The 22367-nt window shown below is 50.4% G+C and overlaps 1 protein-coding gene across 1 annotated transcript in view; it reads left to right on the forward strand.

Annotated features, from left to right (window-relative positions):
* Dnaaf5 (dynein axonemal assembly factor 5) overlaps positions 1-18325 on the forward strand; it is a 37669-nt gene extending 19344 nt beyond the window's left edge. The window contains exons 8-13 of the mRNA XM_042268219.2: positions 1949-2117; positions 6023-6170; positions 9611-9761; positions 13571-13727; positions 15794-15985; positions 17269-18325. Coding sequence (XP_042124153.1) covers positions 1949-2117; positions 6023-6170; positions 9611-9761; positions 13571-13727; positions 15794-15985; positions 17269-17405 — 954 coding nt within the window. The 3' untranslated portion in view covers positions 17406-18325. The remainder of the gene's footprint in view (positions 1-1948; positions 2118-6022; positions 6171-9610; positions 9762-13570; positions 13728-15793; positions 15986-17268) is intronic.
* Positions 18326-22367: the final 4042 nt, after the last annotated feature.

Below are 22367 nucleotides of genomic sequence, written 5' to 3' on the forward strand. Positions count from 1 at the left end.
CCCTGGAGCTAGAGTTATGGGTAGATGTGTCCCACTCATCATAAATGCTGGGAACTGAGTTCGAGTCCTCTACAGGAGTAGTATGTGCTCGTAATTGCTAAGCCATCTGTCCAGCCCTAATGTGTTTTTTGTTTTTGTTTGTGTATTTGACAGTCTTTTATGGCTTACCAAATAGGCCAGGCCAGCCAGTCCTAAGGTCAACACCCCCTATCCCACCCCTGTCTCTGCCTCTACATTGCTGAGATTACAGGCATATACCACCATGCCTGACTTCTTATGTGGCTTCTTGAGATCAAATTCAGGTCTTCATGCTTGCAAATGACTGAGCCACCTGCTGCCCCCCCACCCCCCCAACACCCCCTTTCCCCCACCCCCAATCCAATATCTTTAAAACTACTTTCCCTTTGTCCGTGTATGGTCACGCTCCTGCAGCTCTCAGGACCCAACAAAACACTCATATACACATGCACACACGCATGCACACACCTGGACCCCTGACCTCCTGAGTGGATAGGTTTGTGTCTGTTACTACTTGCTGTACAAACAGCACAGACGAAGGCAAATCCATGTATGAGAGTGTTGTAGAAGGGCATCAGCCTGCTCTCTGCGGGGCTTCTGTTTTATAGCACTTGCCTCCTGGTCAAGTGTTTCTGTTTAGCTGATGGTTCCTTTAGGTCATAGGCTTCAGATGACAAGAAAATCTCTAAGAATGTTAACCTTTAAAAAATAAACTTTAGCTGGGGTGGTTGGTGGTGGTGGTGGTGGTGGTGGTGGTGGTGGTGGTGGTGGTACATGCCTTTAATCCCAGCACGCCGGAGGCAGAGCCAGTCGGATCACTGTGAGTTCGTGGCCAGTCTGGTCTATAGAGTGAGTTCCAAGAAAGGCACAAAGCTACACAGAGAAACCCTGTCTTGAGGAAAAAAAAAAAAAAAAAAGTAAACTTTAGCCGGGCATTTGTAGTGCACGCCTTTAATCCCAGCACTTGGGAGGCAGAGCCAGACAGATTTCTGTGAGTTGAGGGCAGCCTGGTCTACAGGGGGAGATCCAGGACAGGCACCAAAATTGCACAGAGAAACCCTGACTCGAGAAAAAAAAAAAAAAAAAAAAGAGCAAACTTTAGCTAGGCAGTGGTACATTCCTTTAATCCCAGTGCTCCGGAGGCAGAGGCAGACAGATCTCTGTGAGTTTGAGGCCAGCCTGGGCTACAAAGCAAGTTCCAGGATAGCCAGGGCTACACAGAGAAACCATATCTCAAAAAACCAAAGAATAAATTAATATATAAAAAGTAGACTCTAGGGGGCAGTGAGGGCACTCAGCAAGTGAAGTTACACCAAGGCTGACGACCAGAGTGTGATCCCTGGAATCCAGTGGTGGAAGAAGAGAACTGACTCCTTCAAATCACTTCTGACTGTCAAACGTGCACCGTGGCGTGCATCCCCCCACCCCCATCCCCCGACAAAGTAAACCGGTAAATGGAAATGAACAGAGAAATTGGCCTCTAGAGCTGGTGCTAGATCTCAGTTGGTAGAGTTTTTTTTGTTTTGTTTTGTTTTGTTTTTTTGATTTTTCGAGACAAGGTTTCTCTGTGTAGCTTTGCGCCTTTCCTGGAACTCACTTGGTAGTCCAGGCTGGCCTCGAACTCACAGAGATCCGCCTGCCTCTGCCTCCCGAGTGCTGGGATTAAAGGTGTGCGCCACCACCGCCCGGCAGTTGGTAGAGTATTTAGCTAGTATGATACAGCATAAACTGAGTGTGGTGGCACAGATCTACAATTTCTACACTCAGAAGGTAGAGACGGGAGTATTAAGAATTTGAGGACATCTTTGGCTATATTCTAAGTTTGAGACCAGCCTGGACTACATAAGATCCTTTCTCAAAAAGCCTCCTCAAAAAAGCATTTTTAATTTAAAAATTAGACTAGTCTCACCCTGCGTTTACCCTTTTTTAGGCCCAGAAGACCATGGACACACTGGCCGAGGTGGAGGACCTCCCCAGCAGTCAGGACCTCTACCGCAAGCATGTGGGTGCGCTCCTGGAACGGCTGACGGCCTCGCATGGCGAGTGGACGGTGCACTCCGTGCAGTTGCTGAAGTTCTCTGTGGTCCTCACCCAGGCAGGTGAGCCTCAGCTGCACCGTCCTCCCCAGCCTGGGCCCCAGGACCCGGCCTTGCTCCCGCGTGGTTTTTGTTTGTGTGACAGGGTCTTGCTGCATAGCTCAGAATGGTCTCCAACTAGTTGTGCTGGGATTACATGGCTTCCTTTACAGCTTGTATTCTTCAGATACTTCTGTTTTACAGTAAAATTAAGCATCTCCAGCCTCATTGGCATGTGGCCCTGAGTTCCCCCTGGAGGCTCTGTGGAAGTGAAAAGCATTGCTTTATAATCCTTACTGGGGTTTTATTTTTACTTTGTTTTTTGTTTGTTTGTAAGACAGGGTTTCTCTGTGTAGTTTTGGTGCCTGTCCTCGAACTCAGAGATCCGCCTGGCTCTGCCTCCCGAGTGCTGGGATTAAAGGCGTGCACCACCGCCGCCCGGCTTTACTTTGTTTTTTAACATTCTTAATGCCAAGTGGTCCAGCTCCCTTCACAAATCCCACTTGAGGCCGCAGCTCTGGGGAGGAGAGGCTGTAATCCATCAGCAAAGCCCCTTCCCATGCTCCAGCACAGCAGGTGACATGGTGTCTTTGTGTTTATGCAGAAGTAGTGTTTGCCGCAGTTGTTTAGAATATGAACAGTTCAGAAGACAGATGGCACCCGCGGGAACTGGAGAGACAGCTCAGTCAGGTGCTTGTTGCACAAGCATGAGGACCTGAGTTCAGTCCCCAGAGCCAGTCACAAACAGCCAAGTGTGACACTGGAGAGACGGCTCAGCAGTTAAGAGCACCTGCTGCTCTTGCAGAGGACATACATTGGTTTTTAACACCCACATGGTGGCTCACAACTGCCTGTAACCCCAGTTCCAGGTGCTCCAGTGCCCTCTTCTGGCCCCTGCTGGCACCAGACACACACATAGTGCACATACAGGGAACAATAAAATAAATCGTTTTTTAAAGGCCAGGTGAGGCGTCATGTTCCTGTAATCCTGGCGGGGGGGGGGGGGGGGGGGGAGCACAGGATCTGTGGGGCTTGCTGGCTGGCCCGGCTAGGTGACTCGGGGCCCTAGGTGCCAGGGAGATGGGGGGGTATAGGCATGAAAACCTACACGTTGGGAGCCTTTGGAGTCTTTCTGCTTTGACTTACTGAGATATAAAGACCAGAAGTACAAGGACTCACTTAGGACAATAGTTCCTCCCATCCCTGTCAACACTGGTGATAACAGCACTGTGACGGGCTGGCACACTTGTTGGCATTGACCAGTTGCAGGGTAAACCCAAGCCAGGACCAGGGCAGAAGCAGGAGCTGAGGGTGCAGCTCTATGCCCTGCTTCCAGGCCCCATCCCCCAGAAAAGTTGGACCTGCTCTACTGTGGAGCACATTTCTCTGGATGGGTTTGTTTTGTTTAGAAGACAGGGTCTCGTGCAGCCAAGGCTGGCCTCAAACTGGCTGTGTAACAGGATGAACCTTGAAGTCATCTCCTGAGGGCTGGGATTGCAGGTTTTCACCATCATGCCCACGTTACATGGTGCTGGACTGGAACCCAGGACTCCAAGTGTGCTAGGCAGCCACTCTAACCGTGGAGGTAGCCCCAACCCTCACTAGGTAGATTTGTACCTTGGAAGGCAGTTTGCTTCTCACTGAAATTCAGTGGGAGTGGCAGCTTCCCTCTCCTGCAACCCCGTTCTTTGTGAATGAAATGATGCCGAGTTTTTATTCTGAGGGCTGCCTCATCAGCTGCAGGGTTCCAGACGTCTCTCCTTTGATGGTGACAGAGTCTGAGCAAACCCTGGCACTTGCCTGTGCTGCGTGGAGCAACCCCCTGGCACTGGCCAGTGCGGGAGGGATCCTGCTCATCTCGTCAGGCCAGCAGCCGCTTTTCCCACTGTGCTGGTTTCCTTCTCTTCCTCAGACCCACACAGCCTCGGGTGGTCAGCTGTTGCCTCCTTAGCCCCATTTCCACTGCACAGACCCTGGACACACTGGATTGAGAACTGCATCTTGAGGCAGGAGATTTAGGTGACTTGGCTTGTTGTCCAGTTGTAGAATTAACAAACTGTGCCTGGGTTTATGCTGAAATACAAAGTTCCACTTGGGGCACGGGGCACAACTGGGAAGTGTTGGGGGACATGTTCCGGCATGTCAGCTGTATGTGACCCATTCCAGAGGCTGTGGGGTGAAGGGAGCAGGATCCCGTCCCTTCTCTTCCATACCGTAAGGCTTGAGCATGGTGCACATGCTTTGGCTGATTGTGGTACGTGGTTCAGATATTTCTTGACTTGAGATAGATGTAAGGGTTTGGTAAGGAGGCCTGTGAAGTGGTAAGGAGACCTGAGGGCCATCGCCAGGCTCTTGTAAAAAATGCCAGGCATTTTCTTGTTTGTTTGAGAAAGGGTTTTTCTGTGTAGCTTGGGATGGACTAGAACTTGATGTGTAGATCAGGGTGGCCTCAAACTGGGATCCACCTGCTTCTGTCTCCTGAGTGGTAACCCCAGCCCATGGAGATATAGAAACAGGGCAGTCAGTCCCTAAGGTTCAGTGGCCAGCCAGGCTAACCTAATCCTCAAATCTTAGGCCTGTGAGAGACCTGCCTCTACAAGAAGGTGTATGGCCATGTAGGAGCAATTGGAGGCCAAGGTATTGTCTTGAGTTCAGAGCCAGTCTGGGCTATAGAGTAAAATCTTGTGTCAAAAGAAAAAGGGGGCTAGAGAAGTGGCTTAACCGTTAAGACCTCTCCCAGCACTCAGGAGGCAGAGGCAGGAACGTCTGGAACCCTGCAGCTGATGAGGCAGCCCTCAGAATAAAAACTCAGCATCATTTCATTCACAAAGAAAGGGGTTGCAGGAGAAGAAAGCTGCCACTCCCACCTGAATTTCAGTGAGAAGCAAACTGCCTTCCAAGATACAAATCTACCTAGTGAGGGGTTGGGCTACCTCCACGGTTAGAGTGGTTGCCAACACACTTGGAGTCCTGGGTTCCAGTCCAGCACTGTGTAACATGTGCATGATGGCTAGCCTGGTCTATGTAGTAAGTTCCAGGACAGCCAGGGCTACATAGTAAGACCCTGTCTGAAAATAACAATAACAAACAAACAAATAAAAAACAAACAAACATAAACTAGGGCTGGAGAGATAGCTCAGTGGTTAAGAACACTGGCTACAGTTCCAGAGGTCCTGAGTTCAATTCCCAGCAACCACATGGTGTCTCACTACCATCTGTAATGGGATCTAATGCCCTCTCTGGCATTTAGATATACATGCTCAGTCTGAGCACTAAAAAAATACATAAAATGTACATAAATAAATTAAAAAAAAAAAACTTCTCTATGAAGCATAAATATTGTGGGGCATGATGACACACAGCTTTAATCCCAGCACTCAGGAGGCAGAGGCAAGCAGATCTCTGTGAGTACAAGACCAGCCTGGTCTACAAAGCAAGTTATAGGACAGCTAGAGCTATTACACAGAGAAATCTTGTCTCAAAAAACCAAAAAAAGAAAAAAGAAAACAAGACCTCTTACCACTCTTGCAGAGGTCTGAGGTTGGCTCCTAGCACCCATGTCATGTGGCTCTGACCGCCTGTGACCCCAGCTCCAGGGAGGTCATGGCTTCTGGCCTCCAGATACTACAGTTATACACACGTATCTTCAGGCACACATGCATGTTGTTAAAAATAATGGAGAAAAAATTTTTAAAGAAAGAATTTGGAGATTGTAAGAGAAGCCAGATTTGTGTCTTGGTCCCGTGATAAGAGGATTCTGGGGTTAGTCTCCTGTTAGTGTCCTCAGCATTGGGAGAGCAGTGTGGGAGGAAGGAGAGCCCCAGCACTGGCTTGCAGGGCGGCTCTCCCAACACGCCTGCTCCTGTCTCCTCCCCACCGGAGAAGCCTGGCCAGCCAGCAGCCTGCTGCAGCCCTCCTCTGTTTTCCAGGCCCGGCTGTGGGAGAAGCGCTGCAGCATGTGATTCCCACCCTCAGGACCTGTCTCCAGCCCACCACGGACCCACACATGCGCCTGAAGCTCTTCTCCATCCTATCCACGATGCTGCTGAGGCCTAAGGACACTGTTGACTCTCAGGGGTAGGTCAGTCCTCAAGTCTGTGTAGAGCCTACATGAGTGCTGGATGGGTCCCCATCTTCCCATGCTACCCTGGGCAGGGCCCCCGAGGGCTAAGGTGCAGGCTTCTTGGTGGTCTGTATCCCTAGCATCCGCCCTGCTAGGTAAACAGTGGGCTTGGTGAGTGCACCACAGAGACACAGACAGTAAATCAAAGTCACTCTAGAGGAGTCATTAAAATTCCATTGAGTGAGAAAGTTTTAGGGCACATTAACTATTAATGGCTTCTGTATCAGCTGTTCTCTTTTAAAAGCCTTTTGGTACTTTCAGACCTAACAGACCCGACTGAATTAGCATTGATGGTGAAGGCTTAGGGGTGGCTTTCTGTTATCTCAGAAGAGCTCAGAGCAGCATTGTGGCCTAAGAGCCTCCAGTTTTATGGCTTTGAAGTAAAGGAAAAGTCGAACAAAGAGCTTAGGAAAAGAACGGGCTCTGGGTGGGGGGGCAGCAACCCAAGACCCAGACGCTCATCCTGGGAGAGGACCTGTGCGTGCGGCAGAGAGAGGATGTAGAAAGTCAGAGCTGCCCTGGAAGAAGACAGCCCCACCCACCCACCACACACACACACACACACACACACACACACACACACACACACACACACAGTCTTAAAATACTGCCTTCTTTGGTTCATTGGGCAGAATATGATTAAAACCATACTGGGACCTCCCAAGCCTTAACCACTCATGGCAGCCCTGGGTCTTGAAGATGGAGACCTGAGCACTTTGGTCCCATGTGAGCAGGGGGACCCCCTCCTCCACCTCTCCCATCTCCACTAAACAAATCTGTCATCACAAAGTGTGGTCAGGAAGTCTAAAATTCCCTGTGACTTGGCCATTCTAACCTTTCCTCTTCAAATTCACTCCTGGTGTGGGGCTGGCTGCCAGCCTCTCACACTGCAGGAAATTCTGTTTCCTGCTATCTGCAAAAGCCTCAGGGTTGAAAGGGGACCATAAAAAGGTATTAATGAGCATCTTGGCAGCAGGCCACTGAGCGGGCGTATACACAGGAGTGCAGTGAGTGCATGGCACCCTGGCTGCCACTGGGCTGTGGCCCTCTCCACTTGTAGCCCAGTGTGCCGATGAACAGCAGCCACCCCTGACCCACAAACACAGCTGCCAGGTTTGGGCCAGGTTCCCAGAGACACACTTCAGACCTCTCAGGGGATGAAGTCAGTCTGGAGAATCCAATTATGCAGCTGAGTTACTGAGAAAATTGCTACTGTTTGGGTAGGGACGGTTTGAAAATAGCATTGTCTTAGGGTTTCTATTGCCATGATGAAATGCCATGACCAAAAGAAATTTGAGGGAGAATGTATTTGGCTTACACTTCCAGGTAACAGTCCGTCACTGAGAGAAGTCAGGGCAGGAACCTAGAGGCAGGAGCTGATGCAGAGACCATGGAGGGTGCTGCTTACTGGCTTGCTTGCCTGTTTTCATATAGCACCCAGGACCAGCAGCCCAGGGATGGCACCACCCACAGTAGGCTGGGTCCTCCCCCATCAACTCCTAATTAAGAAAATGCCAGTCGGGCGGTGGTGGGGCATGCCTTTAATCCCAGTACTGGGGAGGCAGAGGCAGGCAGATCTCCGTGAGTTCAAGGCCAGCCTGGTCTACAGAGCGAGATCCAGGACAGGCGCAAAGCTATACAGAGAAACCCTGTCTTGAAAAACCAAAAAAAAAAAAGAAAAGAAAATGCCTAACAGGTTTGCCTACAGCCAGATCTTATGGAGGCAGTTTTTCAGTTGTGGGCCTCTCTCAGCTCACTCTGGCTGTGTCAAGTTGACACAGAACTAGCCTGCATGAAATAGTTTGGTTTTGATTTGTAGATTACAAAATGACAGAGTGAGAGGTTATCGAGGTGGGGCTCAGGCTGGCAGTGTGAGCCCCTGCTAGGGGTTAGGGTTCCCTACCTAGAGAAGGCAGTGCTCAGAGCAGGCCATAGTGGTGGCACCGCAGCAGCCCCCCCCCCCCCCCCGGCCCCCCTTGGCCTCTCACTCTTGCCTGAGCTTCTGTTGAGAAGCCTGTGAGGGAGCAGGGAGGAGCTACAGAAAGCTCTGCCCAAGCCTCTGCCTCTGCAAGTGGCCTTTGCTTCAGTCCCTTTGGCAGCCTTGGAGTAAAACTTCATGTAAAAATTCTGGACTAGGGGACTAGTTGGAATGATTCAGTGAATAAAGGCATTTGCCTCCAGACCTGCCCACCTGAGTTCAATCCCCAGGCCCTACGTGGTGGAAGAAGGAAGCCAGCTCCTGTAAGTTGTCATGTGACTTCCGTATGTGCACTGTGGCTCACATACCCCACCCACCCTCACATACAATGAATAAGAAAAGTGTAATGTCAAATTTAAAACTGAAATCACAGATTAGGGTGTGGGAATGTGGCTCTGTTGGTACAGTGCTTCTCTGGCATGCAGGAGGCCTTGGTTCCATCTCCAGCACTGCATTAACCAGGAGTGGTGGGGCATGCCTGGCATCTCAGCACTCAGGAAATGAAAGCAAAAGGATGAGGGTTCAGGCTAGCCCAGATTATATAGCAAAATCTTGTCTCAAAAAACAAAAAAAAAAAAATGAGCTGGGGGTGTAGCTCAGTTGGTCGAGTGTTTGCCTAGCACACAGGGTTCAATCCCCAGCACTCTACAAATTGAGTGTGGTGGGACATGCCTGCAGTCTCTCCACTCAGGCAGGGGGATAAGACGTTTAAGAGCATCTTCAGCTCCATAGGGAGTTGGAGGCCAACCTGGGCTACGTGAGATCCTGTCTTTATAAATTAGAAAAGAAAGTGGGTTAGAAAGCAGTTGTGAGGAAAGAACTCCTTCTGTCTGCTCTCTGAAGCCACCCTGAGCAGTCTGTTAGAGAGGGCCTGACTGACAAGGTGACAACAAGGTGTGACCTTGTTGAAGAAGTGTGTCACTGGGGGGCAGGCTTTGAGGTCTCTTTTGCATAAGCTTTGCCCAGTATCACGGTCTACTTCCTGTTGCCTTCTGATCAAAATGTAGCCAGCACCACGTCTGCCTGCACGTTACCGTGTTCCCTGCGGTGATGACAATGCACTGACCTCTGTAACTAGAAGCTGACACCTCGGGTAAATGGTCTCCTTTCTAAGAGTTGCCGTGGTCATGGTGTCGCTTCGCAGCAATAGAAACCCTAACTAGGACAACCTTGGTTGAATATGTGCAAGCCAGGCCATCCTAGTTAGCTTTCCTGGTTCACCTGCTCCCCTTCCTTGCTGGGCTCACAGATCAGCCTCCAGAAGAGGCTCCCAGCTGGTGCTGGGACCTTCCCCCTGAGTTGGTGCTCTTTAGCCTTGGGTCTCCTCGTGTGCCTCTAACCTGGCCTCCCTAAGCATCAGTCTAGTTCCGTTCCCAAACTGCAACGTGTCCTTCCTCACTTGCCTTCTTGTTCCAGACAGTTCCATGGCTACTTGGAGATGGTAGTGAATGACATCCTAGCCCCCAACCTGCAGTGGCATGCAGGAAGGACAGCTGCAGCCATCCGGACGGCTGCCATATCCTGTCTGTGGGCACTCACCAGCAGTGACATCCTGTTGGCCAAGCAGGTAACAACTTTGTGACCAACCCAGTTGCCTGACCGTGTAGGTTCCCACAAGACCTTGCGGAGCTGTGTCAAGTAGCAGCAGGGGAAATGCTAAGGGGCTGAGACCTGGAGGTCAGTTCGGAGCAGCTAGGTCTCCTTGAAGGAGCTGGGGTCTGGTCCCCGACTTAGGTTTACAAACTCTTATTTTCTTGTCCTGAGGCTGTGATAAAATACCCCGACAGAGGCTAATCAAAGGAGAAAGAAGGGCTTTCTTCTGGCTAGCAGGTAAGGTTGCAGTCCATCATGGTGGGGAAGCCAAGGCAACAGGAGCTTGAAGCAGCTCGGCACGTCCACAGCCGAGAAGCAGGCAGTGCATGCCGTCAAGTGCCTTTAATCGGGAGATGGAGGCAAGCAGCTCTGAGTTGGAAGCCAGCCTAGACTATGTAGGCAGTTCCTTCTTTGTGTAGGCTGACTGTGTGCAGCCAGGATTATCTAGTGAGACCCTGTCTCAGACAACCAGAAAACAGAAGGCAGTGAAGGAGTGCACACTGCTGCCCAGCTCACTTTCTCCATTTTAGATCGCCAGGACCACAAGACCAGGGATTGGTCCTGTCCACAATAAAGATGGGTATTTCCATGTCAAATATTCTTTAAGTTTTTTTCCTAATATGTATGTATTAGTACCCGAAACATAGATCTTGAGACATTTCCTCTTGCTTGTTTTCTACTGGGTCTTCAAAATCCAGTATACTTTACAGCGTCAGTGAATTGTGGTGTGATTCTGATTGGCCACGGCCCAGGGCTCCTCGCACGTGGCTTGTGGCTGTTGTGTTGGACAGTGCTAATGGGGTGGTTAGCAACAGATCTCAGGATCACAACCTGGGTTTGAATCTTGACCCAGCACTTAACTTCTCTGTGCTCTGGTTATCTGTCTAAATGCTCCTTTGACCCTTATGGCTAAGGTGAAGAGTGAATGGGACTTGCCAAGTAAAGCCTCAGCACAGCGTCTGATGCAGTGGGAGCTGGGCCCCCGTGTGCCAGGCACTGTTACATAATTTACATAGTTAATACCTAGGCAGCTGTAGTGTCAGGGCTGAGGAGATGATGTGCCATCCTGAGTACCTCGGTGTGTGTGTGTGTGTGTGTGTGTGTGTGTGAGAATGATAATGGGAAATTCTGGCGTTGATTCCTGGCCTCTGTAAGCACATGTACACACATATGCACTATGTCTGCTACAGCTGGACACATTATGTAGCGTGTATTATTAGAGATTGCTGCCAGAGCAAGTTCTCCACCCAGTATTGGTTCAGTGGTCTCCTAAGTCAGTTTCTATCAAATGACCTTCACAAAATTACAAGCTTGGGATGGGGGTGTCCCTGTCAGTGTCTGCAGCACACAGACAACTAGCTGGGGGTGGAGGCCAGATCTGCACTGCTGTTGGTATGGCTAGTGAAGTGACTGTAGAGAACTGGTGCTTTTGCTCCTGCCCAGGAAAGGTGCATTTGCAATCCCAAAGCTATGACAGGCCTCTGCCAGCCACTCACAGTGTCCGAGCGCCCCCTGCTGACAGCAGGAGGTTGTTACCTAACTTTCACATGCTGCTGCACTCCATATGGGGAGGTAGGGCTGAGGAATTCAGCTGATCACATTAAAACAGAAGTGGTTAAGACGATCTAGGATTCAGAATCAAGATCTGGGCTATGAACACTTGTTCATAGAGAATGGAGTATTTCTGATCCTGGATCAGCGAAGGAACAATTACTGCAGGCAGAACCCTCACTTTGTCCTGTGATCCGTCCCTTCTGACATGGACCTCCCCAGTGGACCCCACAGGAGCCCTACTCAAGCTGCTTACGGACCCTTTCAGCCTCCTTTCAATGACTCATGCCTCCCCCATTCTCTTGTCCTATAAAACCTTCTGTATGCATCTAAATGTGTTTTTCCTCTCAGGCCTATCCCCCATTACATGCTAGGCAGGTGCTCTACCACTGAGCCAGACCTCAGCCCCTCACTGGGGATTCTAGTCAGGTGCTCTACCACTGAGCCACACCCCAGCCCCTCACTGGGGGATTCTAGGCAGGTGCTCTACCACTGGGCCACACCTCAGCACCTCACTGGGGGATTTTAATCAAGTGCCCTGTGGCTAATTTATGCTCCTGACCCTGCTTTTACTTTTTAATTTTGAGACACAGTCTCAGTAAGATCCCTCAGCTAGTTTTGAACTTCCTCTGTAGCCCAGGCATATTTGAACTATGAGTCTTTTGCCTCAGCTTCCAGTGACAGCTGCTGCACTTTGCCCAGTTTTTCCTACTTTGAAAACAGAATTCCCTGTCACACCTGCAGCTCCCATCATCTCCTGCCTCTTCTCTCCACCCCTCTTCAAGAACTGCCACACTTCACATTTTACTTTAGTAGGGCAAAGGGTTCTCTTGTTTTAGCTGTGTGTCTGTCTGTCTCTGTGTGTCTGTCTGTCTGTCTGTGTGTTCATGCAAGAAGTCAACTTCTGAATATCTACCCTGGCTAGTTTTATGTCAACTTGACACAGCTAAGGTTCTCAAGAAGAAGAAACCACAATTGAGAAAATACTTTCATAAGATCCAGCTGTACGCAGGCAAGCCTCTAGAGCATTTTCTTAATCTGTGATTGATGTGGGAGGCCAGCCCACTGTAGATGGGAGCACCCTGACTGCTAGTCCTGGCTTCTGCTAGGATGAAAGCAGACTGAGCAAGCCAGGAAGCAGTACTCCTCCATGGCCCCCATGGATTAGCTCCTGCCTCCAGCTTCCCTCTGTCTCGGCTTCCCTCAATGGATGGTGATTCAGGATAAGCCAGATAAACCCTTTCCTTCCCAAGTTGTTATGGTTATGACGTTTCATCACAGCAATAGTAAGCCTAACTAAGACAACGTCAGAAGTCATGCCTCACATGCTGCCCACTTTGTTTTTTGAGGCAGGGTCTCTTACTGGCCTGGCACTGGCCTAGCAGGTCAGCGAGGCTCGCTAACCACCAGACCACAAGGACCTTCCATAGCACTAGAAATACAGATGTGTATCACCACATCAGGCCTTTACATGTGTGCTGGGATTGAACTTAGATCCTTGTAAGCACTTTGCTGTCTGAGTCATCTCTTCAGCCCCTCTTGGGTTTTTGGTTGGCGGGTGGGTGGGTGGGTGGGTGGGTGGGTGGTTGGTTGGTTTCCCCCTAGAGATGGTTTTCTGTAGGCCAGGCTGTTCTAGAACTCACTGTGTAGCTGAGCCTTCCCTTGAAGTGCTGAGATTACAGATGAGCTGAATTGTCTGTACTTGATGTGGTCTGCTTATCTTGCATGGCCTGACCTATCCCCCAGGACTCTCAGCCAATAATAAATAATTCAAGGGCCAGCAAGGTGACTCCGCAGGTAAAGGCATTTGCCAGCAAGCCTGACAGCCTGAGTTTGATCCCCTGGACCCATGTTATGAAAGGAGAAAACTGACTCTTGTAAGTTGTTCTCTTGACATGTCCTCTATATGTGTATTATAGAGCATGTATGTCTCCATACATACACAAAGTAAACAAACTTTTACTGAAAAAAGTAAGAGCTTGGCAGAGATGATGCACCCCTTTAATCTCAGCACTTGGAAAGCAGAGGCAGGTGGATTTCTGTGAGTTAAGGCCAGCTTGGTCTACAGAGTGAGTTCCAGGACAGCCATGGCTACACAGAAAAAATACCCTGTCTCGAAATACCACTGCTGGCTGAGGTGTGTTGTAGCCAGGAGTGCCTGGTAAAGAGCACTGACGAGTTCTGACAGCATGGACAGGCCCACATGTCCTCTCACCCATTGGTGGCTTTCAGGTGCAAGAGGCGCAGGAGACCTTGATGCCACAGGTGCTGGCCACTCTAGAGGATGACTCCCAGACCACACGCCTGGTCTCCTGCCGCATCATTAGCGCGTTCCTCAAGAACTCAGGAGATACCATGGAGCCAGAGAAATTCCTCAGGGTCTATCCTGGTAAGACACTGGGGCATGGGGGTACACAGAGTTACTCAGTAACTTCTTTCGTAGTCAGACATAGAAAATACTTCTTTGACTTCTGATTGGGTTGGTGCTGGGTGTCTGTATACCACAGTGACAAATGAGCCAGCCCTGACTAAGCAGCCAGCACCAGAAGCAAGGAGAACCACTATGGGCGTTATTGGAGATGGGTACAGATCCTGTTTCCAGAACCACTGGGGTTGTCGCCCATAAGGTTGGAGAGTCTCCTCAGAACAGGAACTCTGTCCAAGTCCCCAGTCAAAAAAAAAAAAAAGGTGTGGGATAAGGCTCTGCCTTCCATGTGCTAGAGAAAGCAGTCTGCATGGAACCGGGCGGTGGGACATGATTGGGACAGCCCTACCACCTGTCTAGAACCAGCCTGAGCAGCAAGCAAATTATAGACAGAGATAATGACGATGTCAGAGCCAACAAGATCCCAGACAGTAGAAAGGGGGAAGAGGTCTGGGGCACCCATTAGGAGGCTGGCCAGGGGCAGTACTGAGCAGAGCACTGGGCACACGGGAACAGATACACCCCGAGAAGAACAGTGAGTGTGAGGGGGCAGTCACCAGGCAGAGCAGCAGGTGTGAGGGGGCACGGAGGAAACGGGTGCAGGGGTCACTGATTCTCAAGGTTAGCTCCCCAAAAATTGAAACGAGGACGTTGTAATGATGATGGATGGTCTTCGGGATAGGTGACACTAGAGAGGTTTGTATTTAAAGTGGTTTAACATTGCCAAGGAGCTAAAATAATAACATCCTCTAGAAGCAGGCTGAGACCTGTCCATTCCTGCAGCCCCTCTAATGCCAGCACTGGAGAGGCAAGGGCAGGAGGATTGTTGCAAATCTTAGGCCAGCCTGAGCCACATAGAAAATTCCAAGCCAGCCGAGGTCTACCCAGTGAGACCCTGCCTCAAAACAAACAAAGCCAGGTGTGATGGCACACAGCTGTAATCCTAGCACTTTGGAGGCGAAGGCGAGAGGATCAAGAGTTTGAGGCCAACCTTAGCTACATGAGCCCCCATCTCAAGGAAGCAAAACAAAAAGTCCTAGGCTAAGCATGGTGACGCACAGCTTTAATTCTAGCACTTAGGAGGCAGAAGCAAGCAGATCTGAGTTCGAGGCCAGCCTGATCTACATAGCAAGGTCTGGGCCAGCCTACTGGGCTTCTAAGCATCTTGTAGCCAGATCTTAGGACGCTGGGAGGTCCTGGGTATCTCCCATGCCCATGAGTCATTCCAGCAGATCTCTGTCCTAATGTTCCTCGAAGGAGGCCTTGTACTCTGTGCGTAGAAATCTTTGCATGCCTTCAGTGAGCCAGGGCTAGCCTGCTCGTGCCTGCCCTGGCCAACACTCAGCTGCTATCCCACGTGCCCATTCTCCAGAAGGTTCATGCTATGCTGTAGCAGGAGGTTCCAGAAATTGCTTTTCACCTCCTTTGGTTGAGATACGTTTAGCCCAGAATGATTTAGAACTCCATCTAGCCTAACTGGACCTCAGACTTATAGCAGTCCTCCTGCCTCAGTTTACCAAGTGCTGGTATTGCAGCTGTGTGCTCACATCTGTCTCCGGAGAGGTTTGTTTTGTGTTGTTTTCCAGGTCCTGGGGAAAGCCTAAGTTTAATGAAACTCTTGCCCTCTCACTACTTTAAAAGTTTCTGCCTGTCAGGAAGGCTAGATCTGTTTTTGACAGCACACAGCCTGGTCAAGGAATTGACCAGAGGCAAACCAAGGCTGGCACAATTGTCACGTTACTGCTGGCCTCAGGCTCTTCAGCCTGCAGCAGTTGTGAGGAAGGCTCAGCCCCGTGGCAGCTGCCAGTGTCTGGTGTGCATCTAGGTCGTCTTGGTGGTCTCAGGACAGTGGAGACTGAACAGCTTCAGGGAAGTGAGGCGCCATCTGCTGAAGATGCTCACTGCTGGAGAGTCTTCCTTTGAGGGGTGGGTTCTCAGGCCCCCAGAGCAAAGGCCATCCACATTGGCAGGTTAAAAGCCCTGCCATAAGTCTGCATGCCTGGCCCCTCTCACCTTTCCCCTTCTCACAGAGCTCTTGAAGCGCCTAGATGATGTCTCCAACGACGTGAGGATGGCAGCTGCTTCTGCCTTGCTCACCTGGCTGAAGTGTGTGCAGAGCTCCGACGGGAAATCTGCCTATCAGAGCAGCGTTCAGTTCTTGTACAGGGAGTTGCTGGTCCATCTGGATGACCCTGAAAGTGCCATCCAGGACACGGTCCTAGGTGAGCTCTCCAGGGCCCATGGGATACAGCTGCCTCTGGGTTCTGGTACCCTAAGTTACTGAAGCAGATATTAGTTGAGACCTAGTATGTGTGTATGAGTGTTTGCCTGTCTGTGTGTCTGTGTCACATGCGTGCAGTACCCATGGAGGCCAGAAGAGGGCATTGGATCCCCTTGAGTCTGAGTTACAGGTACTTGTGAGCTGCCATGAGATACTGAGATTCAAATCCAGGTCCTCTGGAAGAGCAGCCAGTGTACTTGTATTTATTTTGTGTGGTGGGGAGGGCACATGTGCCAGAGCATCATGTGCATGGAGATGAAAGGACAGCTTGTACTGGGTTGTTCTCTCCCTTCAGCATGTGGGTTCCAGGGGTGGAACTAAGGATGTCATACTAGGCAGCAGGCACCTTTACAGTCTAAAAAATAAAAATAAAATAAAATGAGGTGGAGAATAGTAGAGCATTGGCCTCATATACATGCACATGCACACACATATATATGCTACATACATACGCACACAGACCAAAAAAAAAGAATAAAAATAATAGGGCTGGAGAGATGGCTCAGCCATTAAAGGCTAGAACCAAAAATATAAGAGTTCGGTTCCCAGCACCCACAGCTATCTCTCTCTAACCACCAAAAAATAATAATAATAATAATAAGAAAAATACTTTTGCAAAGGCCTTAGTATGGTACCGGACACTTTGTGGACACTGCTGTTTTAGAAGGAAGGAGAATGGGACTAGTCATTGCAGGGATGAGGGAAGACTGTCCACACTGCAGCCTGCCCGAGCTTCATTGTCTGAAGTACCTGCTGAAGAGATGGGCCATTTGTTCCCAATACATAATCAAAACACACTGCAAGGCCAGCGAGAGGGCTCAGCAGATAAAGGCACTTGGTAAAGCCTGGGGACCTTAGTTCAGTTCCCAGACCCATGTGGTAAAAGGAGAGAACTGACTCACAATGCTTGCCCTAGAGTTCCACATGCATACACACACACACACACACACACACACACACACACACACACACACACACACGGGGGGGGGGGGGGGAGCAGACACTGTAGACTGTGATGCTTCCAAATAGCCCCTACGCTGCTACTTCCCGGGGCATGAGACCTCAGCCTTCACCCTCTGAACATTGTGCCCTAGGCTTCAGGAGGGTGGTTTTCAGCCCCGGGGAATCTACCCACCAGCTCTGAGAAAGCTGCCAGCTCTGTGCAGTGTGAGGTGAGCTCCCAACCCACTGCTGCAGGATCCAGGGTTCTGTGTTCTCTTGTAGAAGTCCTCAAGGAGGGCAGCGTCCTGTTCCCAGATGTGCTGGTTCGGGAGACTGAGGCCGTCGTCCACAAGCACCGCTCATCTGCCTACTGCGAGCAGCTGCTGCAGCACATGCAGGCCATGGCTGCTGCTCGGTGACCCTGTCAGCAGCCGCGGAAGGGCCCAGCTCTCTGAAGGGCAGCACGGGTGGCCTGGAGACCTTGCACTTAAGGCAGCCGCGTCCACAGTCCAGGCATCCTTGGGACCCCACCAGCCACCAGAGGGTGCTTTGGGCAGCAGCCTCTGTCTTTCCGAAGCAGGTTCTGGGATTTTGTGACATGCCTACTGTACAGAGCCCTCAAAAGGCTAAAATTAAATGCCCCGCCTTTACCAGCTCCCACTAGCTGCCTGAATGGAATGTTTTTTAAGGTTTCCTCCCAAGCCCCAAGGAGTCCTGGCCTGCTTCTGTGCTCACCAAGAACGCTCTTCATGTTGCAGGAAAGCCAAAGAGATTGTAAAAACAACCATCCACTTCCTTTGGGCTCTGTCTCCTCATCTAGGCTGAAGAGAACACCCAGTCTTGACTCACCGATGAAGTTTCTCATGATTTTTTTGTTTTGTTTTGTTTTTCAACAGTTTCTCTATGTAACCCTAGGTGTCCTGGAGCTCGCTCTGTAGACCAGGCTAGCCTTGAACTCACAGAGATCCGCCTGCCTCTGCCTCCTGAGTGCTGGGATTAAAGGCGTGGGCTACTACCACCCTGCTTCTCCCAATTTCAAATAACACTGGAACTTGCGGTGTGGGTGCACTGTCCTGGCATTTCTGTTTCTCAGTATTAGTGATGCCTACGGATAAAGGATAGACTAGGAAACCAGACCTCATCCTTACCACTCGCTTATAGCAGTCAGTAACATAGTCATCCCCCCATGTCTTTTCCACCAAGTGCCTAAAATATTTTTGAAGTGAATGTTTATCAACAGCCAATATTTTTGTTAAGACGATGGGGGAGGGGACATTTTCCAAAAAATTTTAACATTTCTGCTTTGCCGTTTGTGGAATTAAATTATTTATTATAGTTATTTTGTGTGGCCATCTGTGTGATTTGACTGATTACATTGTTACAAACAGCTCCTGTCTCCATATGTCAGCCTGAGGGACACTGGCATGGGCTCCATGGGCCCCTCTGGTAGTCACCACTGCCTGTGATGTGCATTCTGACACGAGGTGGTTGGAGTACCCAACAAGACTGGCTCATCACAAGGATTAGCAGGGCACCCCAGCATGGCCCTGAGTGGGGCTGGGCATCCGGGTGAGTGAAGGTTTGTAAACAGAGGCAGATTTCTCTTGTCTCAAATAAATACACAGAAGCTTATATTAATTATAAAAGCTTGGCTGATGGCTCAGGCTTATTACTAACTAGCTCTTACGTTTAAATGAACCCTTTTCTATTAATCTGTTTATTGCCACGTAGTCCATGGCTTACCCATCATCTGGCATCTTTGTTCCTTTGACAGCTCCTCCCAGTTCTGCCCCTCTTCCTCCAAGTCCTCAGTTTGATTGCTCCGCATGACCTTATCCTGCCTTGCCATAGGCCCAAACAGCTTTATTATCAACCAGTGAGAGCCACACGTATTCACAGTGTGCATAAGGACCGTCCCACAGCAAAGGTTGGCCTCAGAGTGCCTGGCCCAGTCACTACAGCCTGAAGCCGCAGGTCTGTCCTCCCCTCTGCCCTTGCTGCCTCGAGCTCCATTACTCACTTGGGAACTGACCAGTGCTCTCTGCTGTTCCACCCACCCATCTCTCCCATGACGACAGAAACAGCATCAGCATCACATGGACACGTGTTAGCAGTTCATGAGAGAGGCCCAGTCAGACCCACCTAACTCATGAGCACCAAGCATTTTTTAAAAATGATTACTCACTTTTTTATTTTAATTACTACATTCCTTTATCTGAAAGGGCATGGGCTACAGTGTACATGTGGAAGTTGGCCTGAAGGAGTCAACTCTCTCTTTCCACTGTAAGCATCCTGAGGATTGAACTCAGGATGGCAGGGTTGGCAGCAAGCACCTTGACCTGCTGAGCCATCTTGTTGGCCCAAGCACTAGGCATTTTATTTTCTTTATTTATTGTGCGTTACTGAGTATAGAACTCAAAACTTTACAAATGTGTTTTACCCCTGAGCCATGCCTCCCAGCTCCTCAATGTAAGATTCCAGGCAGGGGCTCTACCACTGAGCCACACCCCCAGCCCCTCACTGGGGGATTCTAGGCAGGTGCTCTACCACTGAGCCATACTCCAGCTCCTCACTGGGGATTCTAGGCAGGTGCTCTACCACTGAGTAACACCCCCAGCCCCTCAGTGGGGGATTCTAGGCAGGGGCTCTACCACTGAGCCACACCCCAGCCCCTCACTGGGGGATTCTAGGCAGGGGCTCTACCACTGAGCCACACCCCAGCCCCTCAGTGGGGGATTCTAGGCAGGGGCTCTACCACTGAGCCACACCCCAGCCCCTCACTGGGGGATTCTAGGCAGGTGCTCTACCACTGAGTCACACCCCAGCCCCTCACTGGGGGATTCTGGGCAGGTGCTCTACCACTGAGCCACACCCCAGCCCCTCACTGAGGGATTCTAGGCAGGTGCTCTACCACTGAGTCACACCCCAGCCCCTCACTGGGGGATTCTGGGCAGGTGCTCTACCACTGAGCCACACCCCAGCCCCTCACTAACTTATTTAAGGCAGGGGCTCTACCACTGAGTCACATCCCAGCCCCTCACTTATTTAAGGCAGGGGTGTTACTTCTGAGTCACTCCCTGCAGCTCAGCATCTTTGCATAAGCATGCACAGCAAGTATTTTAGGCTTCGTGGACCTTCCTGTTCAGCTGTTTCTGGGGCTCCAGCTGCACACTGAGGCCATTGTAGACGAATTGCTCATAGTGTGGGCGTGTTTCCCAGTGCTCCAAACAGAAAGGCTGGGCTTGGATTCCAGGAGGTGAGTCCCGGAGTGATTAGTTGGTCGGTCAGTGGTGATGTTTAGCTGCTTTATTGATCTGAAGTTAGGGTGGGCCATTGGGTGAGTATAGGCAGGCGCACACACCGCGCACACCGCGGATCCACCTCCGTCAAGGCGGAGCACTTTCCTGAGCCTCTTCTCTGCACCGTGGAGTTTATCCACAAGCACTTGCCTCCACTGAGCCATCTCACCAGCTGCCTCCTCTTGGAGGGAAAATGCTGAGTTGGAAGAGATGCCTCCTGGGGTGGAGGTGAGAAAATGAGGACAGGAACCCACTTCCTCTCCATGCCATGCCCCCCACCTCCTTCTGAAAATCGAAAGGAAGCCCTGAGTCAGCCACATGTAAACAAATGGGCTTCTCTTTAGTTTGGTTTTTGTTTTTTGAGACAGGGTTTCTCTGTGTGTAGCACTGGCTGTCCTGGAACTCTCTGTAGACCAGGCCGGTCTTGAACTCAGAGATCTGTTGCCTCTGCCTCTGCCTCCAAGTGCTGGGATTAAAGGCCTTCACTCACAAATGGGCTTCTCAGCATGTCAGAGCCAGGGAGATGGCTCAGCGGGGGAAAAGCACTGGCCAAGCAAGCCCAGTGGCCTGAGTTCAATCCCCAGCTCCACAGGGGAGTCTGCTGACCTCCACGTGTGCAGGAACGTGTGCCCACACACGATGACACACACACACAAAAGTCAAAAGGAAAAGGCTGGCAAGATGTCTCAGGAGTAAAGGCACCTGTCACCAAAACTGACAACCTGAGTTCAGTCCCTGGACACACGTGATAGAAGGGAAAGACCAGCTCCGCCAAGCTATCCTATGACCTACCCCCTCACACACTGGCATGGGCATGTTCCCCTAACACACAAATAAATGCAATTTAATGTTTTTAAAAAGGAAAAGAAAACTGTTTGAACTAGTAGCATTGTAAAATCCCTGTAATCCTAGCACTTGGAGATGGAGGCTGGAGGATCAGGAGTTCAAGACCAGCTTTGTAGAACCTTGTCAAAAAAAAGAATCCAGATTTGGGATTGGTAGAGAAACTAAGCTCCCCCTGGTGGCCAAGGCTGGAACAGCAACAGCAACAAAAATAACAGGTTACTGGAGCACAAATAACTCAGGCTGGGGATGCAACCTCGTCATGTTTGCTTAACGTGAGCAAGAACCTTGTTTCCACCCCCAGTACTGCAGAAGAATGAAAGGTAACACACAATTTCATGGTGATGCAAAGAAGGCAGGCCTAGCAGAGCAAGCCTTAGACTCACTGGGGACACGGACGCAGGTGGATTAAAAGTTAGAGGCCAGCCGGGGCGGTGGTGGCACACGCCTTTAATCCCAGCACTGGGAGGCAGAGGCAGGCGGATCTCTGTGAGTTCGAGGCCAGCTTGGGCTACAGAGTGAGTTCCAGGAAAGGTGCAAAGCTACACAGAGAAACCCTGTCTCAAAAAACCAAGAAAAACAAAAAGTTAGAGGCCAGCCTGGGATGCAGAGCGAGTTTAAGACCAACCTAGACAATGTAGACTTTGCCTCAATAGAAAGGGTAAAAAGGGCTAGGTGAACCCAAGAGACAACTGGAAAAAACCACTCAAACCTCATGACCTGAGTCGGTCTTCGGGGCCCATGACAAAAGGAGAGCACCAACTCATGGGTGTCCTCTTATAATCTGTCCACTTGCACACAGACACACACAATCTAAAATTTAAAAAGAGAAAAGGGGAGGCTGGAGAGAGGGCTCAGTGGTTGAGAGCATCTGCTGCTCTTGTAGAGGATCTGCTTTTGGTTCCCAGTACCCACATAGAGGCTCACAACCACTCACAATTCCAGTTCCAGTGGGTTGAGTATCTTCTTCCAACCTCCACAGGCACCAGTCACACACATAGTACACATACTTACATGCAGGCAAAACACTCATACACATGTAGTTCAATAGTAGAGCCCCTGCCTAGAATTCCCCAGTGAGGGGCTGGGGTGTGGCTCAGTGGTAGAGCCCCTGCCTAGAATCCCCCAGTGAGGGGCTGGGGTGTGGCTCAGTGGTAGAGCCCTTGACTACCACATGCTACTGGTGAAACTGGTTCAATCTCTACTTCCACCAAGAAGTAAACATTAGCCAGGTGGTGG

This window comes from Peromyscus maniculatus, chromosome 23, assembly GCF_049852395.1.
Source record: "Peromyscus maniculatus bairdii isolate BWxNUB_F1_BW_parent chromosome 23, HU_Pman_BW_mat_3.1, whole genome shotgun sequence".
NCBI lineage: Eukaryota > Metazoa > Chordata > Mammalia > Rodentia > Cricetidae > Peromyscus > Peromyscus maniculatus.